Here is a 17,927-nt window from a genome sequence, read left to right as displayed (position 1 = left end):
GCTTATGTGTCTTCATGTGATTTTTTGGGTTGAAAACAGGGTTGCCTACATTTTCAAACAGTGTTCGACATAAAAATTGCTAGTGTAACTCAAAAGTTCAAAGCATATCATCTTTGGAACGGAGTTATCGTCAACAGCAGTTACGTGCTCCTTTATTCAGCTTTCTTTTAACCTAAGAAGCACGGACACATCTACCAACCTCATGTATCTGTGTCTGTCACATGCATGACACGACACTGGTTTTTAGAATAACAAATTATATGATGATAACGTGTCCGCGTTCGTGGTTTTTAGAGAAATGAGGTATCCGTTTCATGTCATGTCTTGTGTCTGTATCCATTCTTCTCTGGACTTCTAACTATGGATATCTTTTTGCTCGCTCCCTGTTCCTTCCCCCCTCCCTACCCATTTCTTGTTATACTCTGCTCTACCCTTTTTTCTTCAAATATTTGGACAAGTGTTTTCAGAAGAACATTTCAAGCCATTGACCAACGAAAAATACAGAGGACGTGTATTTGTAGTTGCTGTTGTTGTATCATATTATTAGTGTTTACTGTTAAAGTAGTACGTGAGACTAGTCCAAGCCAGAAGACTAATTGGTTTGTACTAAACTAGTCAAGACTCTGGGCATGAATAGTCTATGTAATAAATGTGTGCAGTAGGCTTTAGTAGTGTAACGAATATAATTGGTTTACCACCAATTATATGTCTATACTGTTTGTGTAAGTAATCAGTGATGTAAGCGTCCCCTCCTTACGCCTAAAAAAGGAGGGCTTCCCCCATTGTAACGAACCAAGTTAATGAAAGCCAGTGTCTTCCTAATATATCCTGTATCTTGTATATATGAGGAAGACACTGACTTTCATTAACTTGGTTCTTTACAATGGGGGAAGCCCTCCTTTTATAGGCGTAAGGAGGGGACACTTACATCACTGATTACCTACACAAACAGTATAGACATATAATTGGCCCTCCTTTTATAGGCGTAAGGGGGGGACACTTACATCACTGATTACCTACACAAACAGTATAGACATATAATTGGTTTACCACCAATTATATTCGTTACACTACTAAAGCCTACTGCACACATTTATTACATAGACTATTCATGCCCATAGTCTTGACTAGTTTAGTACAAACCAATTAGTCTTCTGGCTTGGACTAGTCTTAGCTTGAGGAACTGATGGAGTGTCGAGATCAAGTAAACTAATTTCCACTTACTAATTTACTAACGATTATTTCATACCTGAAAAGACAGTCTTACCAACGGGGTATATATTAGATGCAGAGTGCAAACTCTTCCTCTTCAGTCCTCTACCTCCTGTCCAGTGCACATTAGTTTACCAACAATACATGCGGATATAAAATCCATCCCTACCAACTGCTCTTCTCATGATTGTAAAGCAGAAGCGCCTGGTTTTGAGATTAGGCTCTTCATTTGGTATTAGTCCCTGATTTCGTATTGTTGAGAGCTTCATAATCAATTTGGTTCCTATGAACTGGTTGAAGAAGTCCCTAAAACTTGAGAAATCAATCCATGGGAAACAAGCCATCCACAGTGTTCCCATGTGTGCAACCATCACTACCTTGCTCCCAATATGATTTGACTTTCGTCTTCTTCCCGTTCTGACTACCAACAACCACTGCTGAACCACAGTTTTAGATTCTTACTTTTGCATAAAAATGGAAGCTAGGTTCTGCATTTTCCTTTTAGAGTAGAAATGGATGCACTGTATATTATATGCATATAATTATTTACAATCATATTTATGTAATCATATAGGTTGATCCAAACTACATATATGAAAATTTTGTTGATAATATTTTTTGTAATTTGTGTTGGCTTAATTGATGTTGTCTTTCATTTGTTCTAAATGTTGTTGTAATGTCCGCCCAACCTACGCTTAAATCGTGCGTCCGTCCCTGAAGACAACCACCACGAGAATTCCGATTCACAAGAATCGATATTGAAGGGGAATATACTTGATTTTTCGTCTGTTTTACTCTAAGTGATTAGTGAATAAGCATCTTTTCTATTGTATTACAAAGTGCATGGAGCAACTGAAACGTGAAACTGAAGTTAATAGGAGGAAGAATGAAGCCCTGGAGTAGAAGAACACAGCTCTGGAGAAAGAAAGAACTTCGCAAGGTAAGGACAGCTATTTCCAAACTAGAATCCAACGTTCCTTCTGTGGTGGAAAAGAATGTATGTGCTCTGGAAGAAGAAATTCTTGAACTTATATCTGCCATCTCCAAACTCGAATCCAGGTCTCGTTCAGCCACACCAGTGCGCGTAGTCGTCCCTCCCTTTGAACTTTGAGCTATCTGGAATGGTTTTCATGATGCGTAAATCAAACACTCACATCTTTTTCCTAATTGAATTTAGGTCCCCAGGCAAGTTGGATCAGATGATGCCTTCATGAAAGAAGTCGATGGACTGACCAATCAGGAGTGGCGGATCGAGAGATTGGTAGAAACCTAGGACGAACCCTGTGCCTGTGTACTCTTTGATGATTTCTTTTCCAGGAGAGGAAGGGAATTGTTGAACGAAACAGAATTGGTTACAAAAAGTCGTTGCTTTTTTTCTGCTGAGTACAAAAAAGAAAAAGAAGCTTCTTGCTGCAGATTTTGAATTGCTTCTCTTTTTGTGTTTTTGCTTTTTCCTGTTGTGGGGGGGGGTGTGGTGCGCGGGTTTCATCTGGTCTACTTTGGATCTTTGGTACAAATCTCGACGGAGCTAGACTTTCCCTAATGATTTCGGAGACAAACTAGTAAGTGCCTAACTGGCCGCGCTCTGTCAGAAGGCACTCTGATGCTTAAGTAAGTCTTAGCTGAGGGAGAGAAAAGTAAAGAACTCTATGTGTGAAGTGTGAACAATAACGTTTAACTTTATATGGGGAAACATGACTTTGACTCGAGCTTGTGCCTTCCATGACATCACAAATAACTGTCTCTCAATTTGACGTCATAGATGACGATTGTCGAGTGCCACAAAGGCAACCGCCATGTGGCCAATTTGTACCACTTGGCGCTGACATGTCTCCACTTAGAGCATCTCCATCAGCGTCGTTTCTACTCCCTTTTTGCCTCTTAGGTGAGCCAAACCCTAGAAACAGCCACCCAACAAACTCCTCTCCCTCCTCACAACTTCCCCCTATGCTACAGTGACACGTTTGGGCTGGCGTGCTACTGCAACCTTGCCCCCCCCTCTCTCTCTCTCTCTCTCTCCACAGAACCAGATCTGAGCAGTGGCGACGGCACCGTCGTTAGCTTCGACAGAGATAAGAAGGTGACATTGGGGGCAAACCACCGTTGCCGTCTTCTGTTCTTCTAATTTTGGTTCTTTGGCGGCGACGACGAGGACGATAATGAGTTTGATTTGATCTGAAATACAGATTTTGCAAAGGGTCGTCAGTGAAGTGTTTGATTTGTCCATCGTCTGTTGTCGCTTGCAGATCTGGTGGCAGAGAGAGAGAGAGAGAGATGGGTATGGCTAGTGGTGGTTGCTATGGAGGTGCCGGAGATGGGGGATGATGGTGATGGTGAAGTGTGTGTTTTTTTTTTTAATCAAAAGGAGTTTTGGGATTTGAATAGGCATTTACCTTGGCTGTTGGGTAGTGAAGTTATTTGGTGGCTAGACAAAATAAAAATTTGCACTTTTTTAAGGCAATTTGCCTAAGATCTCATTGAGGCTGTTGGAGAGGGTCTTAAAGAATTGATTCTGGCTAGCTAGCTAGACACATAGATACAAAAAGGATAACCATTACAATCAAATTGTGTAATATAGTACTACAAATAAAGCATGATGCTTACTTACATCCATTTATTGGCCAAACAACTAGGGAAGACCGGAGAGCTAGAAATGCAATTGCTAGAAAATTGGATAAGAAATATCGTGCCTGAGTTTGGCCTGCTTGACTCCCCTCATGCCATTTAGGAAGGTTGCCAACACTCTTTGGCAAGCCCCTTAGATGGCATTCAGGGAGCCAGGCAGACAGACTGATCAATCTCTCCCTCCCTCCTCACAAATTTGATGATCATTCTGTCGGCTTCACAACCTGCAAAAGTTGACGTGAGCAAGCACCATTTCCTATTGCAGGAAGAAAATTTGAGATTCTTAGGGGCTAAAGCCCAATTTGTGATACTACAGGAATACAACACGGCTTGGATGGTAGATGAGTTGAGAAAAAAGAAGAAGAAGAACTAAGGCACCCAACCTAATTCTCCTCTTGGTATTGCATATATAACTCCTCTGTAACTCTCTCTCTCTCTCTCTCTCTCTCTCTCTCTCTCTCTCTCTCTCTCCGTGTGTGTGTGTGTGTGTGTGTGTGTGTGTGTGTGTGTGAAAAGTGTGGAAGGCAATGACAGAAGAAGATACAAGGAGAGGAGAAAAGACAAATCATGAGAAGGCGGCAAAGAAGGCTTTTTCTAACAATAGTTCCAAAAGATAGGACCACTTTACATGGGCTTTGCAGCTTGGCAAATTTTGGACTTTCTCCCACTGTGTAAGAAAAGGGTGACCACTTTATACCCTTTTATTTTGTGTACTCGATTATTCTCCAAATCTGATCATGATTTAATCATGCTTGATTTGGAATAAGGGAGATTATTGTATTGAATTCTCGAATTAACAAAATCTGTAACTTCTAGCTCATATGGCTTGACAATTTTGAATGAAATCTTGACACGTACAGAGCCGAAAATAAGCTAGAGCCATTCAATACGAATTATGGAATTTGGATCTTCGCGATCTAATCAATCCCATTCTGGCATGTCAAGATCTGCTCAACAGAATAATACGGATTTTTGTATTTAGAGTGCAACATATCAGAGCAAAAGATTGATGGCTATTCACTTGTATGGTGTTCTATGTGGATGGATTACTTAACAGAAAAACCCGGCAAAGCTCCACATGAACATATGCATCAGCAAATTTATTAGTCATGCACCTTCGTTTGACGGTGATATCAAAATCTTCGATAGAAAGAGAAAAATATGTAACCATATATGCTTACAAATATATATAGTGTGAAAATGCATCATTTACCAAAAAAAAAACTATATATATAGTGTAACCGTACAGATATGGTTGGCTACATTCACAATAAAAATAAAAATTTCTTGTACGATTACCAAAAAAGTGAAAGGCAGGTAACCATATTTAGATAAGTTTGTACCAAAAATTTAACTTTCTAGCACTTTTTCCACTATCTTTCTGAAACCGGGGACCTTGTTGTCCTGTGTTGGCCCATCCGGGCCATCCATACTCGATAATGGAGGGCTCAGATGGGACCAACACCCATGTTGGATAGCAGGGTCCCCCATTTCTTTTTTTCTTTTTCTTTTTTTACCTCTAATCAATCAAATGCTAAAAAGTATCAATTTTTATATATGTCTTTCTAGTACCGTCACTCTAATCAATCAAACAGATCCTTGGGACGGGGATTAATTAGGAAAAATGTGAAATGAAATTCCATTTGTGGGGAGAAGGGCAAATGTGTGAGAAAATATATATGGAACCGCAGCGGCAATTAGGGGATTTCATGAATCAAATATGGAGCTCAATCGATCAATCACTCTAGCAGCTAGTAATTAATATATCATCCATGATATATGCATGCCTGGATCGATATAGCTAGCATTTGGCCGTGATTGTTTGTTTCATCCCTTCCCTTGGGGTACCCTGGGCTGGCTGGATCGATATATATATATATATATATATATATATATATATATATATATATATATATATATATATATATATATATATATATATATATATATATATATATATATATATTTGTTGGATTTTAATTTAATATATATCCCCTCCCCTCAAGGGATAACCGGATAAGATATGGCCACCGGCTGGCTATACCCAGCCAAAATTATATCAGCCTCTCGATATCCAACCATTAATTACAGAAATTCTATTGGGGTATTAATTTGTAGGGGTGAAATAAAAACCAACAAAACTAAACCAATCGATATATAAAACGCACCATTGAAAAATACTGGTTTGGTTTGGTCCTTTTCCAAGCTACTCGTATTAATCAGTTCGGTTTGCTTTTTTATTTTGAAAAGAAATTGAAACTTTTGGTTGGGAAAACTGAAAGAAATCGAACCGAACCGAACCGAATTAAATACTCACTACATAAGACTTACCCATGAGTCCATCATGACCCCAATAACCTTAGCCATTACTAAGTAAACTTGACACTCACTACCCATGACATAGTTGTCTTTTTCAAATTAGGTTTGATAGATTTTGGATCTAATAAGAAAACAATATTCCCGGTAGAATTTAGAGTTTTTCAGTATTACATGTTTCCTAATCATACTAGGCCTTTCTTCTGTTAAACTTTTGGCTCGGAGGTGCGCAGCACGGTACTGCGCACATCACTGCACAACACCATCCTCCAATTCGAAAAAGAGAATAAATTCTTTACACTGCCGGCCAGTGTAAACATTTGTTTTCTCTAAATTAATTACATTGCACCACGTTGGAAAACAGTGGTCCTAATCAGTAAAACATGACGACGTGACACAATATAATTGATTTGAAGGAAACCAGCGGTGTAAAAAAACTTAAAACAGAACTTGTTTGGTCCGGTTTTGGTTTTCAAAACTCCAAACCAAGTAAACCAATTTGGTTTGCGAAATTTGTAAAAAAACGGGACGATAACTATCGGACCGATTTCACTCCTAATTTATTTCTCACGGATATGTCATCCAGTACGTACCTACTCGTACTATTAGAGTATCACCTATTTTCTTCTTTTGAAAAAATATCCAAATAAACAACCAAATGGGGCCAACTCTTGTAGTGTTGTACCATATCTCTCAAGCAGTGGCTAGTGGCTACGCCCCGATCTTGGGTCACTTCAGCTATCAAATTCCAAATACTAACCGGTTTCATAATTGTATATATAGTCCCCAATAAAAAAAGTCGTGCCATTATTTGGATCATATAATAATTCACTTTTGTGCAAGGTTTTTTTGTTTTGTTTAATTCACCAATTTATTGAGTTATTTAAATTGGTGCAAAAATTTCAAAAAATTAATTAATTGTTTTATCTAATAAATGACACGATTTTCTGTAACAGATTAAAATTATGGGACGATGGAGTATATACTTCTAAACTTTAATCCCACTGAACTAAGTGAAAAGGTAATCAAAATAAGAATACTATGACCGCTAAAAAAATTATCAATTTTTGATCAATTGTCAAAGGGTTGAAATCATCATTTGTATACTACTAGTTTAGAGTTAATTAATGTGGCGATCTCTTATGTGATGTATAGTGAGATCCATCACGATCGCAAATTCACGTCCCATATAATTAACAATCCTAACTGATACTTTATCAATCTCAACGCATAAGACATCACTTGGTTGATTTCTACTTGAATAAACAATTGGACGGTTTGAAGTTTGACCACTCATTCAATTTGATCTCTTATGGAAAATATATACTAGCCCAATATTGGGGTTGCCAATAAGGTATGAAGAAGACAAAAGATATCAGTTTTTTTATGTGTTAAAGTGTTCTCAACAGTGTTAAAAGTGTATCAAAAATTGTATTTATTTATTTATTTGTTTTGTTTTTGTTTATAGATAGATAATCTCTACCAATTGAAAGTAAATCAATTCGAATTTAATGAGACCATGAAACTTCCATTTTGGGTCTTTTGGAGAATGATCGTGTAAGGGGACTTGATTCAATCACTCATTCGTGCATTCTATTGATCCCAAAACTAAGATATATTGACTCTAGTCTAGGATAACAATTAACCTTAATTTTGTAGTAGTAGTAAATTGAAGAGATTTCTTTCTTTATGCTACTACATTCAGAGCACGAACAATACAATAGACTCAATAGTATAATGGTCGATGAATATGGAATTAAGGTTGCAGATCAAAGGGGGCAAAAAAAAAAAACAGAATATGGAAGGTTGACTCTTTCAAAAAGTTGATCCAAATAAATAGTAAATCAGATTCTGAATCTTTCTGCATGCATGTATATGTATAGAAATATAGATAAATATAAACTCCCAGCAGATCCGGAATCCTCCCAAATCCGTAGAAACAGATAAACAGTAAGTTTCCTACTTTGTTGGAATTCTCTGATTCTGATCACTACGTACTTATCAACTCTCGATCCCCCGGCGTTCTCACCCCTATCTGATCTCATTACTATAAATATTGGCAAACAAGATGTTTGACAGTAAACAGAATTAGAATAGGCATTGGACTCTTCCTCTAATTGCTCTCTCTCTCTCTCTCTCTCTCTCTCTCTCTCTCTCTCTCTCTCTCTGCTACCAACCTATTAGAACCAGTCCTCATCACCTTCGTATTTCAAGCCCTTTTAGTACTCTCGACAACTCAACTATATGTACATAAGGGTCCCTGTTTCGATCAATCTTCTTCTTCTTCTTCTTGTTTAATGCTTTTGTTATGAGAGAGAGCATGGATATGGGGTTGTCAAAGTTATTAGTGTTCTTTCTTTTCTCTCTCATATTCCAAACACCGGCTATTGCCGTCAAGCAGGTATATATACAAATCGCCAAAATTCGTCCTTTAAACCTCATGAGAAGTTACTTTGGCCTAACTCTATTATTGCATGTGTTATTCTCATAAAATTAGTTTTCATATATATGAGCATTTGTTAATTCTTATTCTTTAGCTTATTTATGGGTACCGACGAGAGGTGAAATTAAAGGTAAAATATTTCGGCAAAACATTTGGATTATAGAAACGAATATCTCAAAACAAACAGGTTTTTTGGACTTTTAGTAAAAAAAAATTAAGTTTTTGGTCATTATTTTTTTCCTCACTCCGTCTGGACGAGTAGATAATTCAAAAAAGAAAAAGAAAAAGGGTTTAAGGTCAAACTAACAAAAGTTCATGTAAGATGAATTTTTTATGGAAAATAATCAATTAAATAAAATTAGGCAAATTACTGATCTGTGTTGCTTGTTTAGTTTTGGCTTTCAATAGCAATTTCGTCAACCAATCCTCATTAATTTTCTTTACCAATTGCTTTTTCGATCGTGTGATTTACAGTCTTACATAGTGTACATGGGAGTGCATTCACATGGGCTGAAAGATGCTATAGCTAGTGTTAGTAAGGTGAAAGAGTCACACAATGAGTTTCTTGCATCCTTCTTGGGAAGGTAATTATATAAGTAACTTGTTAGATCAACGTTTCGTGACCCTGCTATTCGTTTCGACTGTCGAGTGTTCATTCTATCTGCTAAATCATTGTATGCGATGCAGCACCGAGAAGGCCAGGGAGTCGATATTTTACTCGTACACGAGAGATATCAATGGATTCGCTGCGACTCTCGACGAGGAGGAAGCAGCAGCAATTGCAAGTATGAAACATTTTGCACTTCCTACATCTGTCTCTTATAGCTTAATTAGATGATATCTTACAGTGGAGTGCTTAAAAAAGTTGGGATACGTTTTGTTTTAATGCAGGGCATCCGAACGTTGTGTCTGTGTTCTTGAACAAAGGGAAACACTTGCACACAACCCATTCATGGGAATTTATGTTGCTGGAGCAGAATGGTGTAGCTCAACACAATGCACTATGGAGCAAGGCTAGTTATGGTGAAGATATCATCATTGGAAATCTTGACACCGGTAACTCTTTTTTTTTTGCCTTTTTAAAATCCGGTTTAGCATTTAACCTTTTCAAGGGGTGGACATGATATCTCACACTTTCACGCGGCCATGCCAGGGGTGTGGCCTGAGTCAGAAAGCTTTAGTGATAAAGGCTTTGGGGCCGTTCCGTCCAAGTGGAAAGGGTTCTGTGAGAACGACACGAGCACTGGTGTCCCCTGTAATAGGTATGCTCGTATTTCTTTATTCAAAAGCCTCCATAACAATGAAGACTATAAATATCTTTACTGGCAATTAAGACTACTATAAGTTAGTGTCTATGAGGTTGAGCTATCTTCCTTGAGATTTTCTTCCATATATCGCCATCCAAATGGAACCCAAAAAGGGGCAAGTTTATGTCTTATACTTGAGGTGAATTTGCAGGAAACTTATTGGGGCTAAGCATTTCAACAAAGCTTATATTTCCTATGGAGGTGAGCTAAACGCTTCTACAAACTCTCCACGTGACAACGATGGCCATGGATCACACACGCTGTCAACAGCAGGTGGGAACTTTGTTCCCGGAGCTAATATATTTGGCCTTTTTAACGGTACTGCAAAAGGTGGATCACCTAAAGCTCGTGTGGCTGCGTTCAAGGTATGCTGGCCTCCACTCCTAGAAGGTGGAGGGTGTTATGATGGCGATATATTGGCAGCCTTTGATGCTGCCATACACGACGGTGTTGACGTGCTGTCTGTGTCACTTGGTGGGACAGCTGCTGATTACTTTGGGGATGCCACTGCTATTGGGTCGTTCCATGCCCTAATGAATGGTGTTGTCGTGGTTTGCTCAGCTGGGAATGACGGACCAGGAGATTACACGGTCACCAATGTTGCCCCATGGATACTCACTGTTGGAGCAAGCACCATTGACCGCGAGTTTGTTACTCTTGTCGAACTACCTAACGGAAAACGATTTGAGGTTTCATTCTTATTTCTTCTCTTTGTATCCCCACTTGGGAATTTCTTCTCTTTTTCATACAGAGTCCTTATTCTCTCAAATCTCATCTACTATTTATACTTAGGGAGCAAGCATTTCTAAGCCTCTACGAGGAGGACATAAATTCTATCCCCTTATTAGCAGTGCGCAGGCTAAAGCCAAGAATGCCTCAGCTGAAGAAGCGTAAGAATAATCTTTCTAAGGACTTCTCTTTAAAATTGTACGCTATATAAGGAGTAATTTCAAACCTTGTAACAACATTGTGATGTTTCTTTTTTGTTAAAACGTGTTACAATACAGTATGCTGTGTAAGGAAGGAACACTGGACCCCAAGAAGGTGAAAGGCAAGATATTGGTGTGCCTAAGGGGCGATAACGCGAGAGTGGACAAGGGCATGCAAGCTGCGCTGGCAGGTGCTGTTGGCATGATCCTCTGTAATGATGAGTCTACCGGCAATGAAATTATCGCTGATCCGCACTACATCCCAGCATCACATATCAACTACACCAACGGTCTTGTTGTTTACGCATACATCAATTCTACCAAGTAAATCTCTCTCTTCCTCCCACTTCTTGATCATTGGATGTTGTGACTTGCCATCTCCTTCCGTTTTCATCTGAGTACCATTCTTTGAACAGGGATCCAAAGGCATATATTACTGCTTCAACAGCAGAAATGCACACAAAGCCTGCTCCTTTCATGGCCTCTTTCTCCTCCAAGGGTCCAAACTCAGTGACACCAGAAATCCTCAAGGTTTGATGAGGAATTATTTTCCTTCTCCATCTCATTTTTCCATTTTATCAAAAAGTAATAAACCAAATTGGTTTCGTGTCTTAATGTTTTGGTTGGTTTGATTGTATGTATTCAGCCTGACATAACTGCGCCAGGAGTCAGCATTATAGCTGCCTATACTGAAGCACATAGCCCAACCGAGAATGACTTTGACAAACGTCGGACTAGCTTCACAACAGAATCTGGCACGTCTATGTCTTGTCCTCACGTCTCAGGAGTAGCCGGACTTCTCAAGAAACTGCATCCTGATTGGAGTCCTGGTGCCATTAAATCCGCGATCATGACTACAGGTAACGCCTAAATATCACATAGCCTTCACAAAGAAATGTATTAGTTCTTTGCTATAAAGGGAATGCTGTTTTTATGAATTCCTGTCTTCAAATATTTGTTTTTTGGATCTTTACAGCAAGAACCAGAGATAACACTGTGAATCCAATGCGCAATGGCTCCTTTATGGAGGCAATGCCTTTCAGTTATGGTGCTGGACATATACGACCCAATCGCGCTGCAGATCCCGGCTTGGTCTATGACTTGAACACAAACGATTACTTGGACTTCCTCTGCGGTATCGGCTACAACCAAACCACCATTAAACTGTTTTCTAAAGCACCTTATAGTTGTCCCAGCAATTTCAGTCTCCTCGACTTCAACTACCCTTCCATTACCGTCCCTAACCTCTCTGGCTCGGTCACAGTGAGCCGGACGGTCAAGAATGTTGGTTCACCGGGTGTCTATGCAGCACGCATACATCAACCTCGTGGAGTCTTGGCCTCGGTGGAGCCCAATGTTTTGAAGTTTGATAGGACAGGCGAAGAGAAGAGCTTTAAGTTGACTCTGACAAATAAGAAACTCGGTGGACCCGGAGAATATGTCTTCGGGGAGTTATCGTGGTCTGACGGCCACCACTATGTGAGGAGTCCAATTGTAGTTGCTTCCAAAGCCGCAGTCAAGAAAAAATCAGCACAACTAGGGGTTGTAGGCGGTATCAGAAGTGGGATTTAGGATTTTCTTCTGTATCTGTTCAAAAATATTTTACTACATTGATGGTTGATACATATCACGTAAGTTTGCAGTGTGTGTGTGCGTTGGCTGGCGGTTTGAGTATAGTGAGATAAGGTGGATTACATTTTTATGGGACTTCTTTGTTATGAAATTGGAAGTGAAATGCAACATACAGCTCTCTCTCTCTCTCTCTCTCTCTCTCTCTCTCTCTCTCTCTCTCTCTCTCTCTCTCTCCTTGTTTTGTTCGTGACTTTTCTAGAATTTTATTAACTCGAGTACATGATACGACAAGCCAAAAAAAAAAAAAAAGCATCCTTGTCAAAGAAATATGTCCCTACCCTACGTCGTTAAAGCGAGTACTCCTTTCTTCATGCTCGTTCTGTTTGTGAGAGTTGAAATACTGATTTAGTTTAGAAGTTAACAAGAACATATGAATCAGGTTCTCTAGAAGACCAATTTGATAGACTTCCGTATAGAGTTAAAGCTGACTTTTTAATGAATCATTTGTGTATAAAAAGTACTTGATTACAAGAAGAACAATGCAAAAAGAAAACAAATAAATATATCAATGAGTTTTACGCGATTTCATCTTTAAACAAATAAACTCTAGACCGATGTGGCCAAACAAATCAATAGTTGCGGCTGCGGCTGCAGCTCCTTGAGAATCACCTTTGAACAATGAGATCCACTCCTACAAGAGTAAATACTGAGTCCGACGGTGATCCCTTCGGCTAGGCCTATTTTGGGCAACCATCTGTTTTTGTTCGGTCAAAGATAGATTACTTGTTTCTAAATTTATTCTTAACTAAATAAAGCATCATCAGTCACACAAATTCACTGCCAGCCCGGTGTTAAAGGATTAGTTGGTTATAATACCAAATAGTAACCATCTGAATATGTGGGCTGTAGAACCGCAAGTTAAGGAAATCCATCTAAAAAATGAGAGGCATACATTACTGGGAATTTTTATTCCCAGCATATAAGTTAATTTGCATGAAGAATCTTTCTTAATTACAGTAACTCCTTTTTCTTTCGGTTCTGGTTTTCTATTTGCTCCTGGTGGCTTTTTGCCTGTGCAAGTGCAACCGTAAGACCAACGGGGGGCACTTCTGCAACCGGGCCACCACTCTCTACTGATATTTGAAAGCACCGTAAGGATAAAGAAATTAAGGATGTTGTTCTCCAAATTTCTCCTCCTCCTTGGGCTACTTGCACTTCCCTCCTTTTTCCTAGCACCGGCTTTTGCAGCCAAACAGGTAGTCCATTGTCTGCAATTTATCTTTCATTGTTCTGGGAATTTCCGTTCGTTTTCATGTGTTTTCTTATTCACAGACTATAGCTGATTTCTTTTTCGTTCTCTTTATTGTTGTCTGGTGAAGTCCTATATTGTGTACATGGGAGCACATTCAAATTCCCCACTTGTGGCAGCTAGTGCTACCGTTAGTCCAGGGGTCCATAACGAAACTCACTGCCAGTTTCTTGCATCTTTCCTGGGAAGGTATGGGATTTGGATTTTCATTCCGTTGCCTGATTAAAAAACTCTCTGGCTTTCATTCATCGTGCTATAGTGGTCAAATTCTTCATCTCATGTAGTACTGAGAAGGCTGAAGAGGCAATGTTTTACTCATACACAAAGGATATCAATGGTTTCGCTGCAACTCTTGACGAGGCAGAGGCAGCAGAAATTGCAAGTACAACATCTACTCCCCGCACATTATTATTGTCATATCTATTCACATAAATTCATTTACTCTTTTTTTCAGTAGCATTGTATAAAGGAGGATATCTTCTTACGTTTTCTTATCAACGCAGAGCATCCCAACGTGTTGTCCATTTTCGTTAATAAACCAAGACACTTGCACACAACCCATTCATGGGAGTTTATGATGCTTGAAAAAAATGGCCTGGTTGAAGCACATTCATTGTGGGAAAAAGCCAAATATGGTGAAGATATCATCATCGCAAATCTTGACACAGGTCACATTTTATCTTTGTGGTTTCGTTTCGATTTCTCTTTTATCTCATCAAAGTTCAAAATTGAACCCGAGACAAAAATTTCTCATGACATTTATAGGTGTCTGGCCTGAATCACAGAGCTTTAGCGACAATGGTTATGGGCCCATTCCGTCGAAGTGGAAAGGGTCCTGTCAGAATGACACCACAACCGGAGTCCCGTGCAATAGGTACATTAGTTGGTTTCTCCTCTCTATCATATGTGTCATCATAGTTTTTGTGTAGTGTTAGAACAACAGTTATAGTTCTCCTATTTACCTTGATGATTACATTTAGGATGCTGCTTGATTGTACATACTAATGGGAAAGAGAAAAATAAAATGGCAGGAAACTTATCGGCGCTAAGTACTTCCTAGAAGGTTACATTAAAGGTGGAGGCACAGCCCAGCCTGAAATGCACTCAGCACGTGACTATGAAGGCCATGGATCTCACACACTGTCAACGGCGGGTGGTAACTTTGTCCACGATGCAAGTGTTTTGGGTGTGTTCAATGGAACTGCAAAAGGGGGATCACCTAAAGCTCGAGTAGCTGCTTACAAGGTGTGCTGGCCTAGTATTAATTTGCTCGGAGGATGCTTCGATGCTGATATATTAAACGCCTTCGAAGCTGCCATACAAGATGGGGTAGACGTGCTTTCTCTGTCACTGGGTGGGACTGCGTCTCCGTACTTCAACGACGGCATTGCGATTGGAGCATTCCATGCTGTTAGGAATGGCATTGTTGTGGTATGCTCAGCTGGGAACGATGGACCTAATCCAGGATCTGTGTCAAATGTTGCCCCCTGGATCTTAACTGTTGCAGCAAGCACCCTCGATCGTGACTTTGCATCTTATGTTCAACTCAATAACGGGCTAAAATTCAAGGTTCAGACTTCATATTTATGATTTCCAGTCCAAATAATACAATGTCTTCAACCACCTTCAATTTCATCAATTTCACCGTGTTTTGAACCGCCTTCATTTCATTGTATGACCAGGGAGCTAGCTTGTCTAAGCCTTTACCAGGAAATGGTTTCTTACCACTTATAAGTGGTGCAGTGGCTAAGGCAGCCAACGCCTCAGAAACAGATGCGTAAGAATCTTTCATCTTTCCATAGTTTTAACTCTCTATAGGGTATGTTTGGTTGGATGGAATCAAGGTTGGAATGGAATAGTCATTCCAATGATTTACTTATTCCAATGTTTGGTTCACCATTGAATAATGGAATGATTATTCCAAATGGAATCACTATTCACCTTAGTAAAGGAATTGTCATTCCATCAAAAAAAAACTAAGGAATTGTTATTCACCTTAGTAAAGGAATTTTTACTCCTTAGTTTCTCATTGTATAAGCAGTGACTTGAATCGCCTTAAATCATTTAATTCTGTTTGGAAATTGTGATACAGTTTGCACTGCATGCAAGGATCACTGGACCCAGAGAAGGTGAAGGGTAAGATATTGGTGTGTCTGAGGGGTGTTAATGGAAGAGTGGAGAAAGGACAAGCAGCCGCTTTGGCGGGTGCTGCGGGAATGATCCTTTGCAATGCCTTGTCCGACGGTAATGGCCTCATCGCCGATCCCCACGTGCTTCCCACATCTCATATCAACTACACTGCTGGTCTTGCTGTTTTTGCCTACCTGAATTCTACCAGGTCTCTCTGTCCCTCTTTCAACCTCCAAGTTTCTAGATAATGCATTCATGTATCGATACGTTATGTAATTTGGTTTTGGTTACATGGCAGTGTTCCATTGGGTCGTATAGACGGTCCAATGACAGAACTAAACCAAAAACCTGCTCCAGTCACGGCTTCTTTCTCCTCAAGGGGTCCAAACAAAATAACTCCAGAGATCCTCAAGGTTTGAGAAAGAATCACCTATATATCCTAGCTTCACTTGATTATTTTCATACAGTGTATCACTAGTATATTTGGTTGATGCACATATATGATATATCTCCAATAACTCCTTGACATATTCCATTGATAATAATGTCTTCTTTTTTTCTTTTTCTTTTTGTGGCCTTGTTCATACTCATAATTCTCAGCCTGATATCACTGCTCCTGGAGTAAATGTTATAGCTGCCTATTCAGAAGCAGTAAAACTGGTCGATAACCGCACAACTCCCTTCATTACAGAGTCGGGTACTTCCATGTCTTGTCCTCATGTTTCGGGAGTTGTCGGCCTTCTTAAGAAACTCCATCCCGACTGGAGCCCTGCTGCAATAAAATCAGCAATCATGACTACTGGTACATACGATTCAATCAATCTTTCTCCTCTCTGTTTATTTCAGCCGGTACATTTTATTTTCCTGGTTGTAAAACTGATAGATCGTTCTTGGATTCAACTAGCTAACATCATCTTCTATAGAACTTCTTAACTACGGACCTGATTGCATGGTAGCCATTTCTTATTTGGTTATTTTGTTTGTGCTAAAAACGACTGTCCTAAATACTTCATGGACAATGCTCTCAATGTTGGGTTGGTTGCTAATTCTCTCTACTTTTTTTTTTTGCTGTCAAACCACAGCAAGATCCAGAGACAACACTGGGCATACAATGCTCGACGAGTCAACATTCCTCAAGGCTACACCATTGGATTTCGGTTCCGGTCATATACAACCAACCCGTGCTGCAGATCCCGGGCTAGTCTACGACTTAGGCATCAACGATTACTTGGACTTCTTGTGCGCCACGGGTTATAACCGAAGCCTGATCCAACTCTTTTCTCAGGCACCTTATACCTGTCAAAACAACACTAACCTACTGAACTTCAACTATCCTTCAATAACCGTCCCTAACCTCTCTGGCTCGGTCACTGTGACTCGAACTCTGAAGAACGTGGGCCCACCATCTACCTATATAGCCCGCATTGTTAAGCCACCGAGAATTTCTGTTTCCATCAAACCCAGAAGTTTGAAATTTCACAAGGTTGGTGAAGAGAAGAGCTTTAAGTTGACTTTAAAGGCTGAGAAAGCTGGATTTCCAACGGACTACGTGTTTGGGGAGTTGATATGGGTAGATAGCGGCCGCCACAGTGTGAGAAGTCCGATTGTGGTTGCTTCAGGTGCTACAAACAAATCAACAGCGGGATATATTCAAGGAACTGTACAGAATATCGAAAATCTGATTTAGGCAAACTATTGTTTTTGCTGAAATATCTTCTTTCTGTTTCTTTTTGGTCTTGGGCACTCTTGGTTGTTAGTTTTCAAATATATCTTTTTAGATAAGAGTGCTTTATAGGTTTGCGTATTTTTTCGTTTTTAGTTAATTTTTTTTAAAAATATTTTAACAAACTTTTTGATTTTTCTAATAGAAGTACGCTATATACGTTCAAAAAGCAAAAAACGAGTGGAAAATTTGATTAAAAAAATCACTAAAAACGAAAAACGTACAAATAATGAAACAATCAAACAATTTAGAGAAAATATTTATGAGATGGAAACCAAACAAATGGTGAAGAACTGAAACATGATGGATGTTAACTTTTGCCTGATTTGACTCGGTCAAATGCATGCACATATTTTTGGTT

The 17,927-nt window shown here is 39.4% G+C and overlaps 2 protein-coding genes across 2 annotated transcripts; both read left to right on the top strand.

Moving 5' to 3' along the window:
• Positions 1–8,287: 8,287 nt before the first annotated feature.
• On the top strand, positions 8,288–12,588 carry LOC131313353 (subtilisin-like protease SBT5.4). Its single transcript, XM_058341621.1, has 11 exons — positions 8,288–8,554; positions 9,071–9,180; positions 9,284–9,381; positions 9,488–9,652; positions 9,750–9,858; positions 10,055–10,592; positions 10,696–10,793; positions 10,911–11,156; positions 11,249–11,363; positions 11,479–11,692; positions 11,809–12,588. Exons 1-11 carry the CDS (start codon positions 8,462–8,464, stop codon positions 12,402–12,404), a joined length of 2,382 nt encoding a protein of 793 aa, XP_058197604.1. The 5' UTR covers positions 8,288–8,461; the 3' UTR covers positions 12,405–12,588.
• Positions 12,589–13,403: 815 nt separating this feature from the next.
• On the top strand, positions 13,404–17,647 carry LOC131313352 (subtilisin-like protease SBT5.4). Its single transcript, XM_058341620.1, has 11 exons — positions 13,404–13,660; positions 13,784–13,902; positions 13,998–14,095; positions 14,217–14,381; positions 14,479–14,587; positions 14,745–15,282; positions 15,396–15,490; positions 15,806–16,051; positions 16,142–16,256; positions 16,444–16,645; positions 16,926–17,647. The coding sequence occupies exons 1-11, from the start codon at positions 13,577–13,579 to the stop codon at positions 17,528–17,530; spliced, it is 2,376 nt and encodes a 791-aa protein (XP_058197603.1). The 5' UTR covers positions 13,404–13,576; the 3' UTR covers positions 17,531–17,647.
• Positions 17,648–17,927: the final 280 nt, after the last annotated feature.

This window comes from Rhododendron vialii, chromosome 13a, assembly GCF_030253575.1.
Source record: "Rhododendron vialii isolate Sample 1 chromosome 13a, ASM3025357v1".
Taxonomy (NCBI): domain Eukaryota; kingdom Viridiplantae; phylum Streptophyta; class Magnoliopsida; order Ericales; family Ericaceae; genus Rhododendron; species Rhododendron vialii.
This window is presented reverse-complemented; position numbering and strand designations above follow the sequence as displayed.

Coding starts and splice junctions, on each gene's coding strand:
- LOC131313353 (XM_058341621.1), top strand. CDS start 8,462: ATGAGAGAGAGCATGGATATGGGGTTGTCAAAGTTATTAGTGTTCTTT. Junction 9,181..9,283: donor CTTGCATCCTTCTTGGGAAG/GTAATTATATAA, acceptor TATGCGATGCAG/CACCGAGAAGGCCAGGGAGT. Junction 9,859..10,054: donor ACTGGTGTCCCCTGTAATAG/GTATGCTCGTAT, acceptor GTGAATTTGCAG/GAAACTTATTGGGGCTAAGC.
- LOC131313352 (XM_058341620.1), top strand. CDS start 13,577: ATGTTGTTCTCCAAATTTCTCCTCCTCCTTGGGCTACTTGCACTTCCC. Junction 14,382..14,478: donor CATCGCAAATCTTGACACAG/GTCACATTTTAT, acceptor TGACATTTATAG/GTGTCTGGCCTGAATCACAG. Junction 14,588..14,744: donor ACCGGAGTCCCGTGCAATAG/GTACATTAGTTG, acceptor ATAAAATGGCAG/GAAACTTATCGGCGCTAAGT.